The 20,637-nt window shown below is 57.4% G+C and overlaps 1 protein-coding gene across 1 annotated transcript in view; it reads right to left on the bottom strand.

Moving 5' to 3' along the window:
- BCR (BCR activator of RhoGEF and GTPase) overlaps positions 1-20,637 on the bottom strand; it is a 141,061-nt gene that overhangs the window by 23,889 nt on the left and 96,535 nt on the right. Inside the window, exons 4-10 of the mRNA XM_037823508.1 lie at positions 20,183-20,368; positions 13,463-13,570; positions 10,675-10,735; positions 8,452-8,504; positions 6,968-7,108; positions 1,756-1,877; positions 304-472 (exon numbers count right to left, since the gene is read on the bottom strand). Coding sequence (XP_037679436.1) covers positions 304-472; positions 1,756-1,877; positions 6,968-7,108; positions 8,452-8,504; positions 10,675-10,735; positions 13,463-13,570; positions 20,183-20,368 — 840 coding nt within the window. The remainder of the gene's footprint in view (positions 1-303; positions 473-1,755; positions 1,878-6,967; positions 7,109-8,451; positions 8,505-10,674; positions 10,736-13,462; positions 13,571-20,182; positions 20,369-20,637) is intronic.

The raw sequence follows: 20,637 nt of genomic DNA, 5'->3' as shown, positions 1-20,637 counted from the left end.
ATGAGAAGGGGAGAACTAGACACAGACAGACAGAGCGGCCAGAGGAGACAGACAGATGGTCACGGGAAGATGCAGCAAGGAAGCACAAGCCAAGCTGCACTTGAAGGGGGCCTCTGGGAGCCAGGAGGGGCCCAAACAAATTCCCCAAGCCAGAGCCTTCGGACTCTCAGCCCCCAGAACAGTGCTATGATGACACGCGACCGTTTTCGGCCCCCCCTGGTTTGTGGGATTTTGTTACAGCAGCCACGCGAGCTAATACACACACCACTGGCCCCCCACCCGTGTCGCTCTCAGCGGCCACACCTTCTCCCTCTGGATGTCGCTCCTGATCTGCGAGATCTTGACCTTCAGGGAGTCCAGCTCCTCGTCGGGCACCAGTGGAATGTTGGGCGCTGCCTCCGACTCATCCAGCGTCTGGAAGCTGAGATCCATCAGCGGAATGTACCATTTGCAGTCATACTGCTGGGTTTTGCTGGGCGGGAGAAGGAGAGCATCAGGACACATTCGAGAACTGGGGGGCCCCGGGTGGCCGGCAGTGCACGGGGTCCCCAGCCGGCAAACCCGGCATGTGTGGGATGTGACGGGCTCGGCACACGCAACCCCGGGGCCCCAGAGCAGACGCTGAGCCCAGGATCTCCCTGCCTGTAGACAGAACCACGTGTCCTGACAAAGCCACGTCCTTAATTTTTTAATCTGCGTTCCTCTGGGTGTGAACCCTCTCGTAAACCGGATCCTCTGAGGATGTGGTATTGGCTCAGGTGTGAATTCACTCGTCGGTGAACGGGGACGTCTAAGATCCTACTTAAGTGTGGCCAAACCGAATGAGCAATGGCTGGAAATCTTACGAAGAGAGAAGCCAGACGCGGAAGTCGGCAGAAACCCCAAGAGTGGACACCGGGAGAGAGGGAGGCAGAGACGGAGGCCAAGGCCTCCCAGGGTTTGAGACACGTCAGTGCCAGAACGCTACAGCCTTCGAGAACAAAGCAGGGCCCTGCGAGGTCTTCATTTTGAACTTGCAGCCTCCAAACTGTGCGCTAACAGACGCCCGCTGTTTAAGCCACCCTGTTGCGCAGTATTCGTTAGAGCCGCTGGGTTGGCTAACACAGCTCCCAACCTCCGGCTGGTGGGCAGCACCCAACGGGGGTCTCTGAGGTGTGAGACCTCAGAGCTGCAGTGTTTTGGGGTCTGGGACCCACGTGGTATGATCTCCCCACTCAACAGTGGAACCAGGCCCTGCTCTGAGTGGACGGATTAAAGCCGCCAAGCCCGGAACGGCAGAACGGGGCACCGAGCCTGGGTTTAGTGACCTCTTCCGTGAAGTCTGAGCCCTTGAGGGTCTGTGCTGATGGTGACTCGGATGTGGCCAGCAGGCTTGGGGGGACACAGCGGGGCGCTCGTCGGGGGCAGCCTGCCGAGCCCCCTCACCCGCCAGCCCCCCGCAGCCCCCTTCGCAGTATACGGCGGCAGGCTGAGGAGCTCTGCACCTGCCCTGGGCCAGGACGTCTCTCGGTCACCAGTGGTTCCCCGTGACTTGGAGATGGGCACTCGGGACGGCTGGAGATGGGACACGGCTTCAAAAGGGGGGCCTGGCCACGGGACTGAGTGCTCCAAAGAGCCCCCCAGAGAGAACCCCACCCTAGGACCCGAGGGGCAGGTAGAGGGGAGGTTGCCTGGGTGGGGGTATAGCTGCCTCGTCACCCACCCCCCCCCCAGGAGCTAAGGAGCATGTGGGGGGGCTTGCACCCCGTCACTCACCCTCCGCTCTGCTTCTTGAGCTTGGTGCACAGGAGCAGGTCGGTGAACAGAAAGACGTGGCGCAGCTTGCGGGCACCCTCCACCAGCTCCACCATGAAGCTGTCCCTCAGCAGCTGCCGGTGCTGGGGCCACGGGGTGGGGGGAGAGCACGGGTTAGGGTGGGCAGGGCACTGGGGCGGGGGTGCCGGGGACCCTCCCAGGCCACCCGGTGGACGTGCTCCTCCGTCTCCCCCCAGCCCTCGGGGCCACTTTCCCCGGGGTCCCCTCCTTCTCCGTGAAGCCGGGGCCCAAGCGCGCCCCTGTGTTTGGCAGACGTGTCTGAGCCCCGCTGGGTGCTGGGCCTGTGGGAGAAGGCCAGGGCTGGGGGTGACCGCCATTGGCCTGGGACGGGGTGCAGGGGCAGCTGTGACCGCTGTAATGAACCATGGATCGCGGGGAGAGCCCCCCGTTCGAGGGTGGCTGGTGCCGCTCCGGGGTGGTGAGCGGAGCCCCAGACGGAACAAGAAGCAGCCACGCAAAGGAGGGGCCCAGGGCAAAGCGGGGAGAGCAGCCAGGAGCCCTCCGAGAGGAGTGGCCTTCGAAGTAATGGCAAGGCCAGGCTTGGCTTGGAGGGTGCAAGCCTGGGACCCCACATCCCAGCCCCCTTGAGGTCAGAGCCACCGACAGGCAGGGCCCCACGTGGGGTCACATCTTTAAGGCCTGCTCAGCACTTGTGGCCTGAAAGGCAAGTCCCAGTGGAGCATCATGGGAGGAGCACTAGTGCAGGGGAGGGGTACTGTGGTGGGAGCACTCTGGGGGATAACACTGGGGGAGCACCACCAGCTGAGCACTATGGGGGAAGCACAGCAGGGGGAGGACTACAGCCATGCCCCATGGAGGGGTCGTCAAACACTATGGGGGAGCATCACTGGGGGAGCACAGCAGGGGAGCACTATAGCTATGCACCACAGAGGGGATGGCCAAACCCACGGGGGAACATGAGGGGAGTACCACCAGCTGAGCACAGCAGGGGGAGCACCATATCCCTGCCCCATGGAGAGGTCGTCAAACACTATGGGGGAGCACAGCAGGGGAGCACTATAGCTATGTACCACAGAGGGGATGGCCAAAACCATGGGGGAGCACGAGGGGAGTACCACCAGCTGAGCACAGCAGGAGGAGCACAGCAGGGGGAGCATCATGGCCATGCCCCACAGAGGAGTCATCAAACACCATGTGGGAGCACCATGGAGGGAGCATCACCAGCTGAGCACTATGGGGGAAACACAGCAGGGGAGCACCATAGCCATGCACCATAAAGGGGATGGCCAAATACCATCGGGGAGCACAATAAGGGAAGCATCACCAGCTGAGCACAGCAGGGGGAGCATCACAGCCATGCCCCAAGGAGGGGACGGCCAAACACCTTGGGGGAGCACCATGGGTGGAGTACCACCAGTTTAGCACCATGGAAGGAGCACAGCAGGAGAACACCATGGCCATGCACCATGGAGGGGACAGCCAAACACCTTGGGGGAGCACCACCTGCTGAGCACCATGGAGGGAGCATAGAAGGGGGAGCACCACAGCTGAGCCCCATGCCAACGAGCTGATTGCAGGGGAGACTCAATCCTCCCGGGGGTGCCCTGGAGACCTAGACTGGGCGACAAAATGGGGGGCACAAGCTCCCAGCAAGCTGTGCCCTCTCCGTTCCTCCGTGCTCCATCTCAAGGACTGGGGATGACCCTGCCCGCTCGCTCGCATAGCTCAGGGGGCTGCCGGGTGGGCACACCGAGGAACGTCCCTAACTCAGCACCAGGGTCGGGGGGAGAGGGCTCAGGTTAGGGTGGACAGGACACCGGGGCAGGGATGCCGGGGACCCTTCAGAGGGGCGAGAGGCTGGCACGGCGAGCCCTTCCCACCTAGTTTTGGGGTGTGCCGTGCAGGCTCATCACCTGAGTTATCCAGTTTCACCCCCAAACCACCCTGTGTGCAGAAGCCGGAACCTCACAGAAGCCCACTGTCATCCCAGGGAGCACGGCGGGTGAGTGGCAGCCCCTCGGGGCAGACAGAAGGGTTCAGCCCATGGGAAGCCCGCGAAGGTCCGGCAGGCCAGCCACGCACCCCAGAAGACACGGAGATGCAGGGGACAGGGGGGTCCCCATCACGGGCAGCAGGGAGGCCCCCCAGAAGCAAGGCAGCCTTGGCTGAACCCTGACACCGGGAGTGGAGACTGCACCCCGGCTGCCAGGCCCTACACCATCAGCACCCTCCGGGCCAAAAAGCCCCCCACAAAGACCTGGGGGCAAACTGGGCTGCAGGGAGCAGAGCTGGGGAGAGTCTGGGGAGCAGGCTGGAGGTGCTGGCGGCGGTCCATACAGGGGGGGCTGCACTTCCTGCCGCTGCCAGCAGAGGGCGGCCTGGAACCGCCTCCGAGGTGGACCCCCAGCTCCCAGCACGGGCAGGCCCAGCAGGGCCCGGGTGGCTCCCAGTCTCTGCCCACCCAGGAGCCGTAGGCACCCCAGGATGGGGGTGTTCAATCCGTGTGGGTCCCCGGGTGTGTTCCAGGGTAGAGATGGGAGGGAAGGGGTTGGAGGGTGGGGGTCCCCCAGCCTCTCCAGGGGGACGGTCAGTCTGGAAAGAGCTCGCCCAGGAAGGCAGAAGTTACAGCTTCCTGGGGCGCTGGGGAATTTCCCCAGGGTTTGGGAACTGGGGTTTGATTTTAAACAAAATCGGCAGGGCCTTCCCGGGTTGGATTGGGAAAAGTTGCCAGGGACAGCACAGGGGGGCAGGCTGGGGGGCGGGGTGCAGGGCTCAGAGCAGACCCCTGGCAGTGGGGAGCCCCTAAATGACTGTGAAGTTAATTCTGCCAAACTGATCGGCAGCCGCCCACCAGCCCACGGGAGCCGAGCCTGGAGGAAAAAACCCCTGCGGGACCCCAAGTTCCTGACGGGCCCCGGGAGGCTGAGGAGGGGGTCCCCTTTCTGAGCAGCACCTGCTACTCACAGACCCTGGCCACTGAGAACAGTTTCAGGGGTGCTGTGATATCACCCCAAGTCGCTCTGCCCACACGGTATCATCCAGAAGCTGCAGAAACTTGGCCGGAGAGAATGACGAGGTTCTAAGAACCTCAGGGGATCGGGAGCTGCCACCCACGCTTGGGGCTCATGTTTGGGCCTCTCCATGGTGCCCCAACTGATGTGGACTGAGCATGTGACAGTGGGAGCATCCCCAAAATGCCCAGGCCGACCGAGGTGCCGTCTCCCTGCAAACCTGCCAGGGAAGCTCGGGCTGGAGAGCCCCCTTGACATGTCACAGCTGGAGAAGCAGGAGACGGGATTTGTTGGGGACCAAGTTATGCCCCCCACAAAGAGACGTTCAAGGCCAAACCCCCAGTCCTGTGGGGGGCGAAGCCACATGGAGCCAGGACATTTGAAGACATCATCACTCGTTAAGGTGTGGACTAATTTTTGAATTGGGCCTTTGGCGGTCTCTGACTTGCATGAGGCCAAACCGAACCAGGGTGAGCCTCGAATAAACAACTAGAGCCGCTTGGAAGGCAAAGAAAATTTGTCCGCCATCATCACAGCGGCCGGAAGTCAGAGGAAGCCACGCGAGGACACCGAGGAAGGAGATGGCTGAGGGGTGCAAGCCCAGGGACCCCCTAGGCCAACACCATAATGTCCCCACGGTGCTGCTTCTGACAAAGGATGCCCTCAGCCTGTGGGGTTGAGGATCCCAAGAGGCCAGGGCTGTCCGGGGATAGGTGGCGGAAGGTTCCGGCATCCCCAGCCCCTTTGCTCCCTGCAAAGGAGCCCAGCACCAAGGAGAAAGCAGGGTCTGTCAAGACCTCGGGGTTGGGTTTCTGCCTTCAAAATCGCAAGATGATAAACCCACTGGTGTGGGGCGTTTGCCGAAGCGGCCCTGGTAAACCGAGTGAGGGCCCGGCCCGGCCACTAAGAGGTGGGCTCCAAGCCGGGGGCCACAGCCTCCTCGCAAGTCTACTTCCCACCAGGAAACTCCTCACGCAGGGCCTAGAAGAGGGGTGGGTGATCCTGCTGCCCCCCCAGTGAACATGACAGGCCTGGGGGTGGCTCCCAGCTTGGCTTAGCTACTCAGTGCCTGTGTGACCTTGGGAAAGTTGCTTGACCTCTCTGAGCCTCGGTCTCCTTACCTGTGAAGTGGGAAACCATGTCCAACCTCAAAGAGCTGCTACAAGAACTCAGAAGCCTGGTCCCTTTCTCCCTCTGGAAACTTCATATTCAATGTCATATACCAAATTCAAAGAGGGGCACAAGGGGAAAAAAACACTCCTCTGCAGAACTCAGGCCCTCCCCGGCTGCAAACTTTAGAAGCCGTGCCTGGAGCTCCCATCTTCCGACACAGATGCCGCTTGGCAATCAGGCATTGCCCGGAAAGCTGCACTGAGATGAACACTAAGGCTGTATCTGGCTCAGGGCACGAGTTCCCGATCGATTAGTAATGTCTGCCCTGGAACGGCCGGAGACGGGGGCATGAGTGTGAGCATCTGTTCGTCATCCCCGACTGGCCACCAGGAAGCCATCACTCAGCATGCACCGGATGGAACATTCTGGATGACGGCGCACGAGGCAGTCTCGCGACCTTTCAGGGCTCACTAGCCCTGCTCCCCCTTTTGCAGTTGATCCCCCTTATTCAGCAAATTTCGCTGAGGCTGCCAGGATCAGAGGTCAGATCCTGGCAAGAGGGCAGTTGAGGGCCCCACTGTCATGAAACGATTGGCCCCCATACAGTTCCTGCTGGGTCACCCCAAGATTCCGACTGCGGGGTTGGCAGGGGAGGAGGCCGTGGGGACAGAAGCAGGGGCGAGAGGCCAGCTGCCGGCTCACCAGCCCCCCACTCGTGCTCAAGCTGGATCAGGTTCCAGACCCGGGGGGAGCTTTTGGCTCAGTGCTCGGCCTGTACCCTCTGCCCTTGGCACAGAACGCCTGGTGCCTGGCGTGACCGAACAAACCAGAAGAAAGAGCCGGAAGCAGCTCTCAGGGGCGACAGACGGCCACGGGCCTGAGCATCCCACATTGCACCCGAGCCATATGACAAGTGTCACTGCACAAGACCCCACAGTGCTGCTTCTGACAAAGGATGCCCTCAGCCTGCGGGGTCAAGGATCCCAAGAGGTCAGCGCTGCCCGCGTGACGCGGAGCTGTCCGGGGATGGGCGACGGAACCTTCCGGCACCCCCGGCCCCGGCTCACCTCCCCCTTCTGCACTGTCATGGATTGCCGCCGGGGCGTGATCTCCTCATTGATGCTGGACAGGAAGTTCTGGGAGATGCGGAGAGCGTCCTGCAGCAGGGGGTGGTCAGGGTGCCCGGCTGGCGTGTGCTTCAGCAAATCCTGTCCCCAGGGAGGGCTCAGTTAGAGAAGAAGCGGTGTGGGGCCGGGCGAGATCCGAGCTGCCAGCTCCCTAAGCATCGGTGCCACCCCAGACCTGGGTTTTGGGGTCACCGCCTGCGAGCCCCACTAGGGAAGCAGGTGCCACGGGGCTGGCTCTCCAACAACAAGCCCCCACCTTGCTGTGACACCCACAAATGTCTCCGGACATTGCCACACGTCCCTTACGGGGCAGGAGTGTTCTCGAGCCAGATTCACTAGCAAGGAGCCGGCTCTCCTCCTCTCTTAGATGAGTCTAAGTTGTGTCCGTCCGGGAATGGGAATCTGGGAATACTTGTCTCCTTCTCCAGCAAAAATGCAATTAACTTCTGCTCAAGCTCAGCAGTGCCCCACTTGGGAGAAACCAAATCCCTTTAGGCCCCAAATCCTTTCTGCAAACAGGGAGCTGGGGAGCTGGGGACAAACCACGAGGGGAAGGCCCTTGTGCCGCGGCGAGGAAGACGGGGGGCTCCCCACCCCAATAGCTCTGGTGTCTCCCAGCCGCCACATTCGGCTGGCCACACCGGACCCCTGGACTAACGATAGCGAGCATCCTCCTAAAAATTCTTTGTTTGAGGAGGAGAAGGAATTAGAAAAATGTCTGCACGAAGGAGTACTTCGTTGCTTGAGAAAGGACGAGGCCGAGCCGTGCAAAAATCTCCAGGATCAGCAAAGAAAAAGCAAAGTGGTTTGGCATATAGTGTGACATCTTTTGCGTAACTGACAAAGATATTCATGTACACTGGCAGGTACGTAAAATGTTGTTCCGGTACCGGGTTCCTTTACAAGAAGCGTGTGGGAAAGGGGACAGAAACGTCACAGGCTTCTGCGAATTGTTTGGAAATTGTAAAAAAGCAATGAAACGTGCACACCTACAACCTGTTCTAAACATATATTAATAGGATAATACGGGGGGGCATTTGGGGTTTCTGTTTTGTGCTGCGGTGTTGCCTCATCGGTGAATCTCTGCTGGCTTCAGAAGCAACCCCATGGGCCCTGCTGCACCCGCTACGTCCTCCTTCGTGCCCCGTTGTGCCCGTGTCTGCCCTGACAGGAGGGCCTGGGGACATTGGAGGGCCTGTTTGCGTTCATTCCTCCACCCCAAGCCACCAGCTCCTGGCTGATGGAGGTGGCTTGTTTCTGCAAGCTCGACACAGGTGAGTGGCAGGTAAAGGGGGCCAGGTGGGGCGTGGGGGAGACGGATGGGCAGAGGGACGGGCCCCCGCATCAGCTGCAAGCGGAGAGCCCAGGAGAGCAGGCCCCGGGCGGCAGGTGGCAGGGAGAGGCTCGGGGGCCCCACAACTTACGTGCAGAACGAGGGTGCTGCGGGTGACTCGGTCCACGGGCTTGTAGAGCAGGGCTGTGGGGAGAGAGGCGGGTGGAGGGCAGACCCAGATTGTCCGGAAGGCTGTGTGCCCAGCTTCGAGCTTTCCGACCGTGACACCCAAAGGCAGAGGGCAGAGCTGGGGGCTACAACCGTGACAACCGCCAAGGGGGCTCGCCGCTGTGGACGTGCGTCCCAACTTAGGGCAACTCTCCAGCCAGAGGGCACCCCCGGGACCAGATCAGCATGCTGCCCCCCCGATTTTGAGCCCTGGATACTTGGGAGGCCCAATTCTGTGGATGGCCATGGGTGGTTTGGAGCTGTACGTACCCCAGGAAAACATGCTCTTAAACGTAATCCATTCCCGTGGGTGTGAACCCACCCTAAGTAGGACTTTTTGAAGAGGCAGCTTCAGTTAAGCTGTGGCCCCCTAAATCAGGAAGGTCTTTAAAAGTGGAATAAAATTCAGAAAGAGAGAGAGAAAGCCACAGAAGGAGCAGTCAGAAGCGGAAATCAATGGAACCCAGAAGAGAGAAGCCGAGAGAGGCTGCCAAATGCATGGCCATGAGCCAACCCAACGACCAAGGATCAACAGCAGCCAGGCCCGGAAAATGCCCCCGTCCTCGGTAAGAAATCATAGCCTTGATGACACCTCAATCTAGAACATTCTCTCAGCCTCGACACCGTGAGCAAATAAACTCCCACTGTCAAAACCGAACTGTTGCTTGAGCCGTGTGGGCAACTAACACTAGGAACCAACTCAGCGGCTGATGGATCTCCCAGTCTTAAGGGTGGGTCTGGGGTGGCAGCCTGCTGGCTTGGACCACGATCCCCAGCACACGGGAGCCCCCTGCTCCGCTGGGGGCAGCCCCCCACCCCCAAGGCATGGGGTACCCTGCTCCATTGAGGATGGCGGACACGGCTCATCCCAAGAACGGAGATTACGGCATGTTCTGCTGGATTTCACATCCATTTCTTTACTTGACTCCCACACCTAGCAGGGGTGGTGGGGTGAGGGGGTACATGTAGCTACCCCCATTTTACAGATGGGGAAACGGCGGCTCCAAACGGGGAGTGACCATAATTGCCCCTTACCCTAACGGCTGGAAATAAGAAATGGCTCCCTGTTCTGGATTCCACGTCGTGCCCAGGAGCCTGACAACCCTGGATTCTAGGCCCCCTAGAACCCGTGGCCAAGGGGGGCTACTTCAGATTCTAAACTTGTTCTGTCATCCATTACGGGTGGAACCGTGTCCCCCAGGAAGATATCTTGAAGTCCTAATCTCCAGTTCCCCAGAATGTGATCTTATTTCGAGATCAGGTCGTTCTAGATGGGCTTAGGCCAGTTCAAATGAGGCCACACTGGGGTAAGGTGGGATCTTTGTCTAATATGACTGACATCCTCACAAGAGGGGAGAGGAGGCCCAGGGACACAGAAAGAGAGAGCAGACGGTCATATAACTATAGAGACAGCGACTGCGTTACACCACAACCCAAGCAGGATGGTTTGGAGCTGGAAGTGCCCAGAAAAGAACACGTTCTCCAAGCTAATCCATTCCGTGGGGTAGACCCGTCGTAAGCAGGATCTTTTGATGAGTAGGATCTTAACTTCAGTTGAGATGTGGCTCTGAATCCTTTTACTGCAGTCCTTTATAAGAGGATGAAAGACAGAGGAGACACAGGAAAAAAACAAAAAAAGTCCCGGAGAAGCTCAGAGAGAAAAGCCAGAGGACACACGGAAAGCAGAGAGAAACCGCTGACACAGAGAGGAAGGCACTGAGGACAGAAATTGGAAGCTACAAAACCCAGGAAAGAAGGGCCAGCGGACATCGCCACACACCCGGCCGTGCGACAGAGGAGCTGGGGGTCGCCGGTAGCCAGGCTTTGGGGAGAAGGTATCGTCTTGTTGATGCCTCGATTTGGATGTTTTTCACAGCCTCAGAACAGTGAACTTCTTGGGGGACAACACGGTGACATTTTAGGCGCCTGGCAAGTGCCTGGCTCGTGGGCGCTCGCTGGCACTTGGCCGTAGCCCTTTCCCTGCTGTCTACAGACGTGTCCTGCCATCGCTCACCCCCAGCTTTCGCTATTAAGTTTTCCGTCTCAAGCCCGGAACAACGAAGGCTCCAGGGACAGTGGCCCAACTGGGTTCCATGTTGGATTTTCCACGGGAGGCCATGTGGGGCCTCGGGTGGGAGAAACTCACTTTCCAGAGAATTCTTGGTCGCCTGGTCTTTGGACTCCTTGTTGCTGGGTGCTCTCAGGTTCTGCAGAGAGAAAAGCAGGGTTTTCTCAGGCCAGACGGCCGAGGCAGCTTTCCCACGGTGGGAGGGCCTGCGGTTCCGGAACCTGGCACAGAAACCTCACCCCCTTCTCCTGCAAGAAGCCCCAGATGCAGCCAACCTCGGCGACACATCCTGGGTCACAGAACGAACAAACGGGGCGTGTGGGGATCCCCGGGGTACCCTGGAGCTCCAGACAAGGATTTGCCCACCAAGGCACCGTTGACACATGGGGCGGCCGTTTGCGGGGGAAGTCATCCTATGCTTTGTAGGATGTTCTGCGGCACCCCTGGACTCCACCCATTAGATGCCAAGAGCAACTACCTCCTGCCACCCTCAGGCCCGGCTGTGACACCCCAAAATCCCTCCAGGTATTGTCAAATGTCTCCTGGGGGCAAAGTTGCCCCTCACTGAGAAACTCCTAATATAGAGAAGTCTGCAGATTTGGGGAAATAGCAGGGCCCTTTCTAAAGGCCCCAAAAGCTGCTTTCTTGGAGCTATTAAACAGTGCACGTGCGAGGGGTTGGCAATTCAGAGGAGTACTTGTCTTTGGGGACCGCTGGGGTGGGGTGTGCCACCCCCAGAGCAGAGTGACTTTCACCTCCACCTCCCTTTTCCCCTCCTTTGCAAAAGTACTTGCTAAAAAGATGAGGCAACAAATCAGAACTCGGAGCACAGGTTACGAGGGGCGGGGGTGGACGGGGGGATTGGGGGGTTGACGTTTTCGGGGAACAGAGCTGCAGTTTGGGCTGATGGAAAAGTTTTGGGATGTGGAGGGTGGGAAGGGAGCACAACAACATGCAAAGAATTAACAAACCTAAATTGCATACTTCAACTGGTTAAAATGGGAAATTTTATGCTGAACATATGTTACCACAATAATATAATAATAAAAAAACATAGAACCGTGTACACAAAGAGCGAACCCTAATTTAAAGGATAGACTATAGTTAATAATGTAACGATAATAATCTTGTTTCATCAATTGTAACAAAGATACCACACTAAGGCAAAATGTTAATAACGGGGAAAACTGCGTACACGAGGGGGACAAAAGGGAACTCTGTACCTTCTGCATAATTTTGTTTTATAAACCTACAACTGCTCTAATTAAAAAAAAGAATTAGAACAAACAAACAAAAGGCACCAAGAGTTCCAGGATGCGAGCTGAGCTCTTTAGTGGGGATATAAGGTTTCGACGCAACTGAATTGAAGGTATCGCCAACTGAGAAAAAATCTCTGGGCATCTCTATTGGAAATCAGTTCTGGTAAGCGGCTGCGATTAAATCCTAGGATGGAAGCTTCCAGATGCCAGTGACAAAATCACGAAGGAAGGGGCTGGAACTGGCCACCCCAACTGACTTCCTGAGCTGCAGGGAACCCTCTTCGGACTATAACTCGAACCCCATGTGCCCCAAATTTATTCGAGTGTGGGAGCCCTTTTGGCATCTGTTTTGGCACGAGGATGGAGCTCAGGTTCCGTCTGATCAAGGTGACCCATTTTTTCCCAGGAGCATTCCCTGGAAAGGAAAAGGGACCACTCACTCTTCCACCCGTCCCCACACTTGAAGGCAATCAGCAGGAACCCCTGAGCCCTGATCCTTGAGAACACAGCCCCCCGACACCTCCACATGGCTTTCCTTTAGCTGGATTTTGTATTCTTTGGGGCTGCACCAGTCTCTAGGGCTCTGGAAACGTGGAGAACCTGCTTCATCGCAGCCCACTTTTAAAGGATTAGGGCTCTCGTGTGCTAACTCTCCCAGCTGTCGGGGGTCGTGCTAGTCAGCTCATTTAATGAGCGTAAGGAAGGAACAGGTGGTATGTTGAGGGGCAAACCCAGCAGTGGGGAGGGCGGCCCTGGGGTGCACAGATCCCATTACCAGCAGTGCCAGGCAGGACGCGGGGGTCCCCGGGTTTCCGATCTGTAGAGCCGTGCATGCTGTCCCCACGGGAGCCCGAGAGCGCCAGGGCCCACCCCAGCCCACCTCCCACAATAAATGATAAAACAGCACGCTGTCTGCAGCATGAACCCCACTTATGAGAGTCGGGGGCCGTCTCCATGCAAGATGGATCCAGCTTGCTATGTAACTAATTTCCACGGCTCTTTCTAGTGCTGCCTTCGTCACACTGGGGTCTCTCCCTGCAGAGTCCTTGTTGGGGACATGGAGAGGCAAGCCAGAGCCCGGGGAGTCGGAGACAGCAAAAGGCAGAGGTGGCTACAGGCCCAGGAAGGGAAGAAAGTCTGAAGACTGTCATCGGGTGGATGCAAGCCTAGGTTTTCTGCCGGAACTCTCTGGAGCCGTGACCCCACCACGGCCCCCCGCTGCGGATTCCTGCTCATCGGAGCATCTGGGGGCACAGGTGACACAAATTCTGCTCCTCAGAGCTTGCCCCCCAACTTTCCCAGCTCCTGGCCACTGGCAAGGGGGGGAAGAGGGGAAGAGCCTGACGTCCCCCCGGCTGCTCTCCGATGACGAGGAGCTGTGACGAGCAGGGCCACGTCCTGTCCAACAGGGCAGGGCCATGGAGAGGGGCCGAGGGGGCGGCTGGGGGGTCCCGGCCTCCTCGGGGAAGAGGCTGTGACGGTGGTTCCCCGGGGATGCAACGAGGCTCACGCCATCACCTCTTTCTCCTCTGTCACACGTTTCCCCAGCCCAGGTGACAGGAGGGGGGTTGGCTCGTGCGTCCGTCCGTGCCGCGGCTGGACGTTACCTCCGAGATTTCTGCAAACTGTGCGTTGGCCTGGCAGCACTTCTCGGCTGTTTCCATGGCAACCCCATAGTTGTCCACGAAGGCCCGGTACACGCCCAGCTGGCTGGCCTGCAGGGAGGAAGGAGAGAGTGTGGGACAGGTGTGGGACAGGTGTGGGACAGGTGTGGACAGGTGTGAGACAGGTGTGAGACAGGTGTGGACAGGTGTGGGGCAATTGTGGACATGTTTGAGACAGGTGTGGACAGGTGTGAGATGGGTGTGGGACAGGGATGGGACAGGGATGGAGCAGGTGTGAGAGGTAAAGAGCAGGTGTGGGACAGGTGTGGCAAAGGTGTGCAGCAGGTGTGAACAGATGTGAGACAGGTGTGAGGTGTGGACCAGTGTGGGGCAGGTGTAGGACAGGTGTGAGAAAGGTGTGGGGTAGGTGTGGGCAGGTGTGGACAGGTGTGGGGCAGGCGTGAGGTATGGACAGGTGTGGGGCAGATGTAGACAGGTGGAGCAGGTATGGACAGGTGTGGGGCAGATATGGACAGGTATTGGACAGGTATGGGGCAGGGGTGAGGTATGGACAGGTATGGGGCAGATGTCAACAGGTGTGAGACAGGTGTGGACAGCTATGGGTCAAGTGTGACATGTGGGCAGGTGTGGGGCAGGTGTGGACAGGTGTGGGGCAGATGTAGACAAGTGGAGCAGGTACGGACAGGTGTGGGGCAGGTGGAGACAGGTATGGGGCAAGTATGGACAGGTATGGGGCAGGTGTGAGACAGGTGTGGACAGCTGTGGGACAGGTGTGACATGTTTGGGGAAGGTGTGACGTGTCGACAGGTGTGGGGCAGATGCGGACAGGTGTGGAGCAGGGGTGAGGTATGGACAGGTACGGGGCAGATGTAGACAGGTATGGACAGCTGTGGGTCAAGTGACATGGGCAGGTGTGGGGCAGGTGTGGACATGTGGGGCAGGTGTGGGGCAGGTATGGGGCAGGTGTGGACAGGTGTAAGGCAGGTGTGGACAGGTGTGAGGCAGGTGTGGACAGCTGTGGGTCAAGTGTGACATGTGGGCAGGTGTGGGGCAGGTGTGGACAGGTGTAAGGCAAGTGTGGACAGGTGTGGGGCAGATGTAGACAGGTGGAGCAGGTATGGACAGGTGTGGGGCAGGTGGAGACAGGTATGGGGCAGGTATGGACAGGTATTGGACAGGTATGGGGCAGGGGTGAGACAGGTGTGACATGTTTGGGGAAGGTGTGACGTGTCGACAGGTGTGGGGCAGATGTGGACAGGTGTGGAGCAGGGGTGAGGTATGGACAGGTATGGGGCAGATGTAGACAGGTGTGGACAGCTGTGGGTCAAGTGACATGGGCAGGTGTGGGGCAGGTGTGGACATGGGGCAGGTGTAGGGCAGGTATGGGGCAGGTATGGGGCAGGTGTGGACAGGTGTGAGGCAGGTGTGGACAGCTGTGGGTCAAGTGTGACACGTGGGCAGGTATGGGGCAGGTGTGGACAGGTGTGAGGCAGGTTTGGACAGCTGTGGGGCAGGTGTGGATAGTTGTGGGTCAAGTGTGACACGTGTGGGCAGGTGTGGGGCAGGGGCTCCCGTGCAGAGCTGCAGGAACCAACCGCCGTTCCGCGCTCTTCCCTCCCACCTGCCTCCCCTCCCCACACTTCGTGGGTGCTTCCCTCGCCCGGAACGACAGGCTGAGAAGTGACTCACAGCCACGGGCAGGTACCGGCTCCCTTCAGAGCTGCCTCAACTCCCACCCAAAGCTTAAACGGCGCCATAAGCAGCAGCTGCAGTTCGAGGTTGCCAGGGAATCCAACAAGCGCTTGTGCAGGTGAGACTGAGAGACACCTGCCGGGCTTCTGATCCGACTGTGAGGACCACCCTGGGCTTGCAGGCAGAACCCACCAGTCTGTGGAGGCTGCAGTGCTCCCCCTTGGCCAATCCCCTCTAGACATGCAGTGAACGCAGAGAAGAGGGGCTTGTGGTCCTGAGCTGGGGTCACCCACCACAACCAAGTGGGAGTTTGTAAGCACAAGCCCTCGCCAATCTGGCCTGAGTTCTGGGTTGACCCTGAATTTTATTTCCACAATCTTTTGCATTTACATTGAATGTTTTGCATCTACAGATAACAATCCCCGAGGACACATAAACCGGGTCTTCTGGCCCCACTCCATCTGGGGGCCTTTGGGGCACAAGAGGAAAGAATAGCAGTTGCAGGATGCCCTGCCCCACCCCTCCACGTGGCTGCATGCCCCGAGTGACAGGCTCCCCCTTTTCCCTGCCACCCCCACAGTCACCACCCACTGCTTCAGGCATTGTCACTGCAGCATGAATAATTCAGGCTGGTTTCTCCCAGCAAGATGAGAGATGTGAATAAACGCATAAAGGGATAGATCCACGTATGACATAATCCAGGCAATTAAAATCGGGGGGGCAGCAATCGATCGAGCATGGTGGAGCGCTTTTAGGTAACGTGGTCAGATCAGCCTCTCCAAAGTGGGGGGACAGCCGAGCTCAGGTCCAGGGGAGGGGGTCCCTGTCATTGTTTCTCCCACCCCCCACTTCGAGGAGTTCACTCCTCCAGGTGGCTCTTTTGAGAAGTTCCAGGCAACCCAGAGCCACATTTTTAGCAGATGAAACCCTGAGCTGCTTGGGGGTGGTGGGAAACTTCTGGAAATGGACGGTGGCGGCAAAACCAGGAATGTGTTCAATCCCCCCACATGGCACACTTGGGAGTGGTGGATGGGAAAGCTGATAGTGTATCTGTGTTTCCACATTTTTTTTAAGAAAGAGCATCTAGAGACAGTGACGGAAATAAAAAAAAGCTGCATCAAAATGGGACAAATGGAGACACGTGCAATACACTGAGAAGGATATACCGTCACTGAGATGTTTTGCTGTTGCAGTTTTCTTTTGTTTTTTAATTTTGCCAGAAATGCAGAACACGAATCTATTCATAATGTGGAACTATCAGACAAACCCAAACCAGCCTGCACTCTTCAAAAACACCAAGGTCAGGAAGGCTGTGCAAAACAGGCCAAGCAAGGACAAGCAAAGGCCAGACATCAAAACAAAGACAAGCAAAGGCCAGACATCAAAAGGGCAAATATAGTTTCAATATTGTATATGAAATCTGTGGAACAAGCAAATTCACAGAGAACAGAAAGTCGATTGCAGGTTGCTAGGGGCTGGGGGAGTAGGGAACGGGGGGTTCCAGCTGCGTGGACACTGTCTCCACTTGGGGTGATGAGAAAGTTCTGGTCACAGATGGTGGTAACAGCAGTACAGCACTGTGAATGCAATTCATGCCACCAAATCACATACAGGCAGACCTTAGAGACACTGCAGGTTCGGTTCAAACCACCGCAATAAAGTGAGTATTGCAATAAGTGAGTCCCGCAAAATTCCTGGTTTCCCAGTGCATACAGAACTTATGTTTCTGCCTGTTAAGTGTGCAATAGCATTCTGTCTGAAAAAACAATGCACAAGCCTTAACTGAAATGTGACACAGAGACACGAAGTGAACACACTGTTGGAAAAACAGCACAAACACTTGCTCAATGCAGTGTTGTCACAAGCCTTCAATTTGCAAAAAAAAAAAAAAAAAAATTGCAATATCTGCCAAGTGCAAAATGAGGTCTGCCTGTACTTGAAAGTGTTTAAAACGGGAAACGTGTTGCATTTGTGTCACCACCATAAAGATTTTTACAAAAAAGGCAGAGGTCTGCAACTTACTCTCAAATTATTCAGAAAAAAAGTGCATGCATAAAAGAGAAAATGAAGATGCACCACAACGTTTACAATTCTTCTGCAAGTTTGAAATTACAAAAGCGAGCGTGCAAGCTGAGATCATTTCAGCCAGAACCCAAACCCGGAGATGTGAAGTCACCCAGGGTGGCCCTAGCGGAAGGGGTCAAAGCAGGATTAGGGTCGGGCTCTTGAACTATCAGACGGGGTCCACAAATCTCAGCCACCATCCATCAGACCCGGGTGGGCAGAGGCTGGGGCACCCGGGGCTGAGCCGGTCTGTAAGGGAGAGGGCAGGGGCTGTGTCTGTCTGTCCGTGGGGAGGCCGCAGCACCCAGTGCCCAATTTCTGAGAAAACTTCCCGCCACAGCCCCAGCCACCCTTTTCCAACCTCCCTGTTCCAACATCAGACATGTGCACGTAGTTCAGAGGACACTGGGAAAACCAGAGGAAAACTTTCCAAACTTAAGGTCCGGCATTCATCCAAGTATTAAATTTTTTTTTAAAAGTTTCCAAGCGATTCTGGAATATTATTTGGGGAAAGAGAGTGATGGCTGTGGTTTGTTTCCAGCGATGTGGTTTTCCAGATCCCAGGAAGGTTCCAGGCTGGGTCAAATTTATTGGATTTTTTCCACAAGGAAAAATGGGGGAGGTTTCGGGGTGGGGATGGGGGGCACCTGCTCTCTGGCTGTGGGAAAAGGGGCCCTGGGTGGCGAGGATCCGAACAAAATAAGGGCTGGATGCCCGGCCGGTCTGCAGCTCGCCGCCGACAGGAAAGCCACGCCTCGGAGCGGAACGCTGTGTCCCCGGCGCCAGCCAAGGCCAAGGCCGAGAGGGCTGGCACCAGCTTGGCTGTTTGGGCGGCCTAGGAGAGGGGCGGGAGTTGGGAGCCTGGGCTTTTTGGGACCCCCCCCCACCCTGGCTGGTTCCCAGTGACGGCTCTAGGTGGAGTCAAATCCACTGGGTTTGAACTCACGGGCACCATCATGTAAGGAAAACCGTACTTGGCAGGGGCACGGCCTGGGTGGATTTATTTCCCTTGGGATGGAGGGACATGGGAGACCCAGGTGATCCTGAAGGGGAGCTCAGAAGCTGGGATCCTGCCACGCCAGGCTGCCCGGCTCCCGCCTCGAATGACACTTCCAGGATGGGGCGTGCAGGGCACCGCGTCTTGGCCGGGCACCTCCGACAGCTGCCGAGCCCTTAAGTCCTGCAACCTCCACCACTTGGGCCTGCAGCCGAGAAGGGGCTGCTTCTCATCCACCCCAGAACCTCACGCGTTGGAAGACAAACGCCAACCCAGCAGCCCCTTCCCCTACACCCAGCGAGACTTTTCCTCCTTCCTTTTGGACAACTTCTAGCTCTTGCACATCTGTTAAATATGAATGCAACAACTGTCCCTGTGGGGCCCGGCCGGTGCCAGGAGCTGGAGGACAATTGCCCACTTCATCTGAATGCTAGATCTTACTGATCTCCTTCCATTTTTTTTTTTTTTTTTTTTTAAAGCAGTTTCCTTGGTAAAAGTCCCTCTTGGCTCCAGCGGTCAACAAAGCCCCAGAAAGTTCCCGTGACCTGCTTTCTCCGTCCTGGGGCTGCCACCTCCTCTTGGAACCTCAATTGCGGTCATCACGGCCACCTCTGCTGCACTGGTTCTTGGTCAACGGTCAACTTCAGCCCGTCGAGACCTTCCGGAACCTTATTCTACCACCTGCCACCCCTGGCTTCCCTTCTGGTTTTATAGCACCTTAAAGCTGGAGGCAGCGAGAAAAGTACAATTCTTGGAGAAAGACAAACTGGAGTTAAAAAGTCCCAGACGATTGAAACAACCCAAAAGCCTGCTGGAGGATGCAAGTTCGAAAAAAAGCTGTGGGACAGCCCCTTGACAGATAATTTATTATTCAGCGCCCCCAAATAAATGAACACGCATTGTGGAATGGTACGGCTGGTGCTGAGCAATAAAACATTCAATGCAAAAAGTAAGTCCTGGAAGATAATATATATATTCTAGGATGCCATCTTCAGAAAACTAAAAATAACAAGAGCTCTTAAAAACAGTAATCTTGGGGAAAAAAAAAAATCTGGGGCACAAACTTGACCTTCCTCCGCTTGTCACCTGAAAAGTGGGGATGCCGGCACCTGTGTGGAGGGGCTGCCTTAGATCAGAGGAGACGGTGTGTGCACCCACTTCCGGGCCCCCCAAGAGTGCCCCCCACCACCCTGCTGGGGGTGAACATAGTCTCCCTGCAGCCCGAGCTGGTGCACGCTGCTGCTACAAAGCCCTTCCCGAGCCCTGGTTTCTGCAAGGCACGAGGATGTCGCAGCGAAAGCATCTCATGTGAACCGTGCCTCCAGTTTCTGGAAACATCTGCCAAGGGGAGCTCAGGGCATGGCCCATCTTCCCGGCTTTTCTGGGCTGTGGCCCGCTTTCAGTTCCTGAAGACAATTTCCCCACCACTTTGCTTTTAGGGCCCGAGTCTTTCCTCCCCAAATCACTTTTTAGTTCTCCAAGTGACTCGAAAGCCTCTTATTCGGATAACGGCCCAAAGGAAATAAAGTAGAACAAACCCCCTGTTCATTTGCACCTGCTCACGTGCCTGGCACCGAGCTCTGCCCGGCCCCTCGGCTTCTTCTGCCCGTGTTCGAGTCCTGCTCCCCTGGCAGTGGGGCCAGAAGGCAGCAGCTGGACCAGTTTGGACACTGGGAACTCTGGTAAAATGGAGCAGAGCCGAACAGCCCCAGTGACAGGAGACAGGGCCGGGCGGTGGGAAGGAAATCATCCCCCGGTCAGGGGCTGGGGACACGAGGGTCAGTGTCAGAGCCCCCAACCTGCTCCACCCCAGCCTCGCCCTCCTTGCCCCTGCCCTTCGGCCCCCGAGGCATCGAGACAAGCCCCAGCCTCTTGCTGCGGGGACCCGGAGGCCCATGCCCAGCCACTCCCCACTCCACGAGCCCCCAGCGCCAGCCCGAGGCCCTCACCAGCTTCTGGAAGAGGTCGCCCACACGTTGCTGGTGGCCCCACTGCTGCACGCGGGGGAGCAGCCCGTCGTAGAACTCCCTGTGGATCTCGTAGAGCTCGGGCACCTTGAAGAAGATGGTCTCGATCTGCTGGCTCGTCAGCACCGGCTGGGAGGTGGTGGCCGCGGCTTTCAAAGGCTTCATGGGCTGGAAGAGGGGCCCAGGTGAGAGAGCCCAGGTGAGGGGACAGGTGGCAGAGCCCAGATTCCCAGGTGAGAGGACCCAGGTGAGGGGGAACAGGTGAGAGAGCCCAGGTGCACAGGTGAGGGGAACAGATGAGAGAGCCTAGGTGTCCAGGTGAAAGGACCCAGGTGAGGGGAACAGGTGAGAGTGCCCAGGTGCCCAGGTGAGGGGGGGATAGGTGAGGGGGACAGGTGAAAGAGCCCAGGTGCCCAGGTGAGAGAACCCAGGTGAAG

Source organism: Choloepus didactylus, assembly GCF_015220235.1.
Source record: "Choloepus didactylus isolate mChoDid1 chromosome 23 unlocalized genomic scaffold, mChoDid1.pri SUPER_23_unloc1, whole genome shotgun sequence".
Taxonomy (NCBI): Eukaryota; Metazoa; Chordata; class Mammalia; order Pilosa; family Megalonychidae; genus Choloepus; species Choloepus didactylus.
Note: the sequence above shows the minus strand (reverse complement) of the source record. Positions and strands in the feature narration are given on the sequence as shown.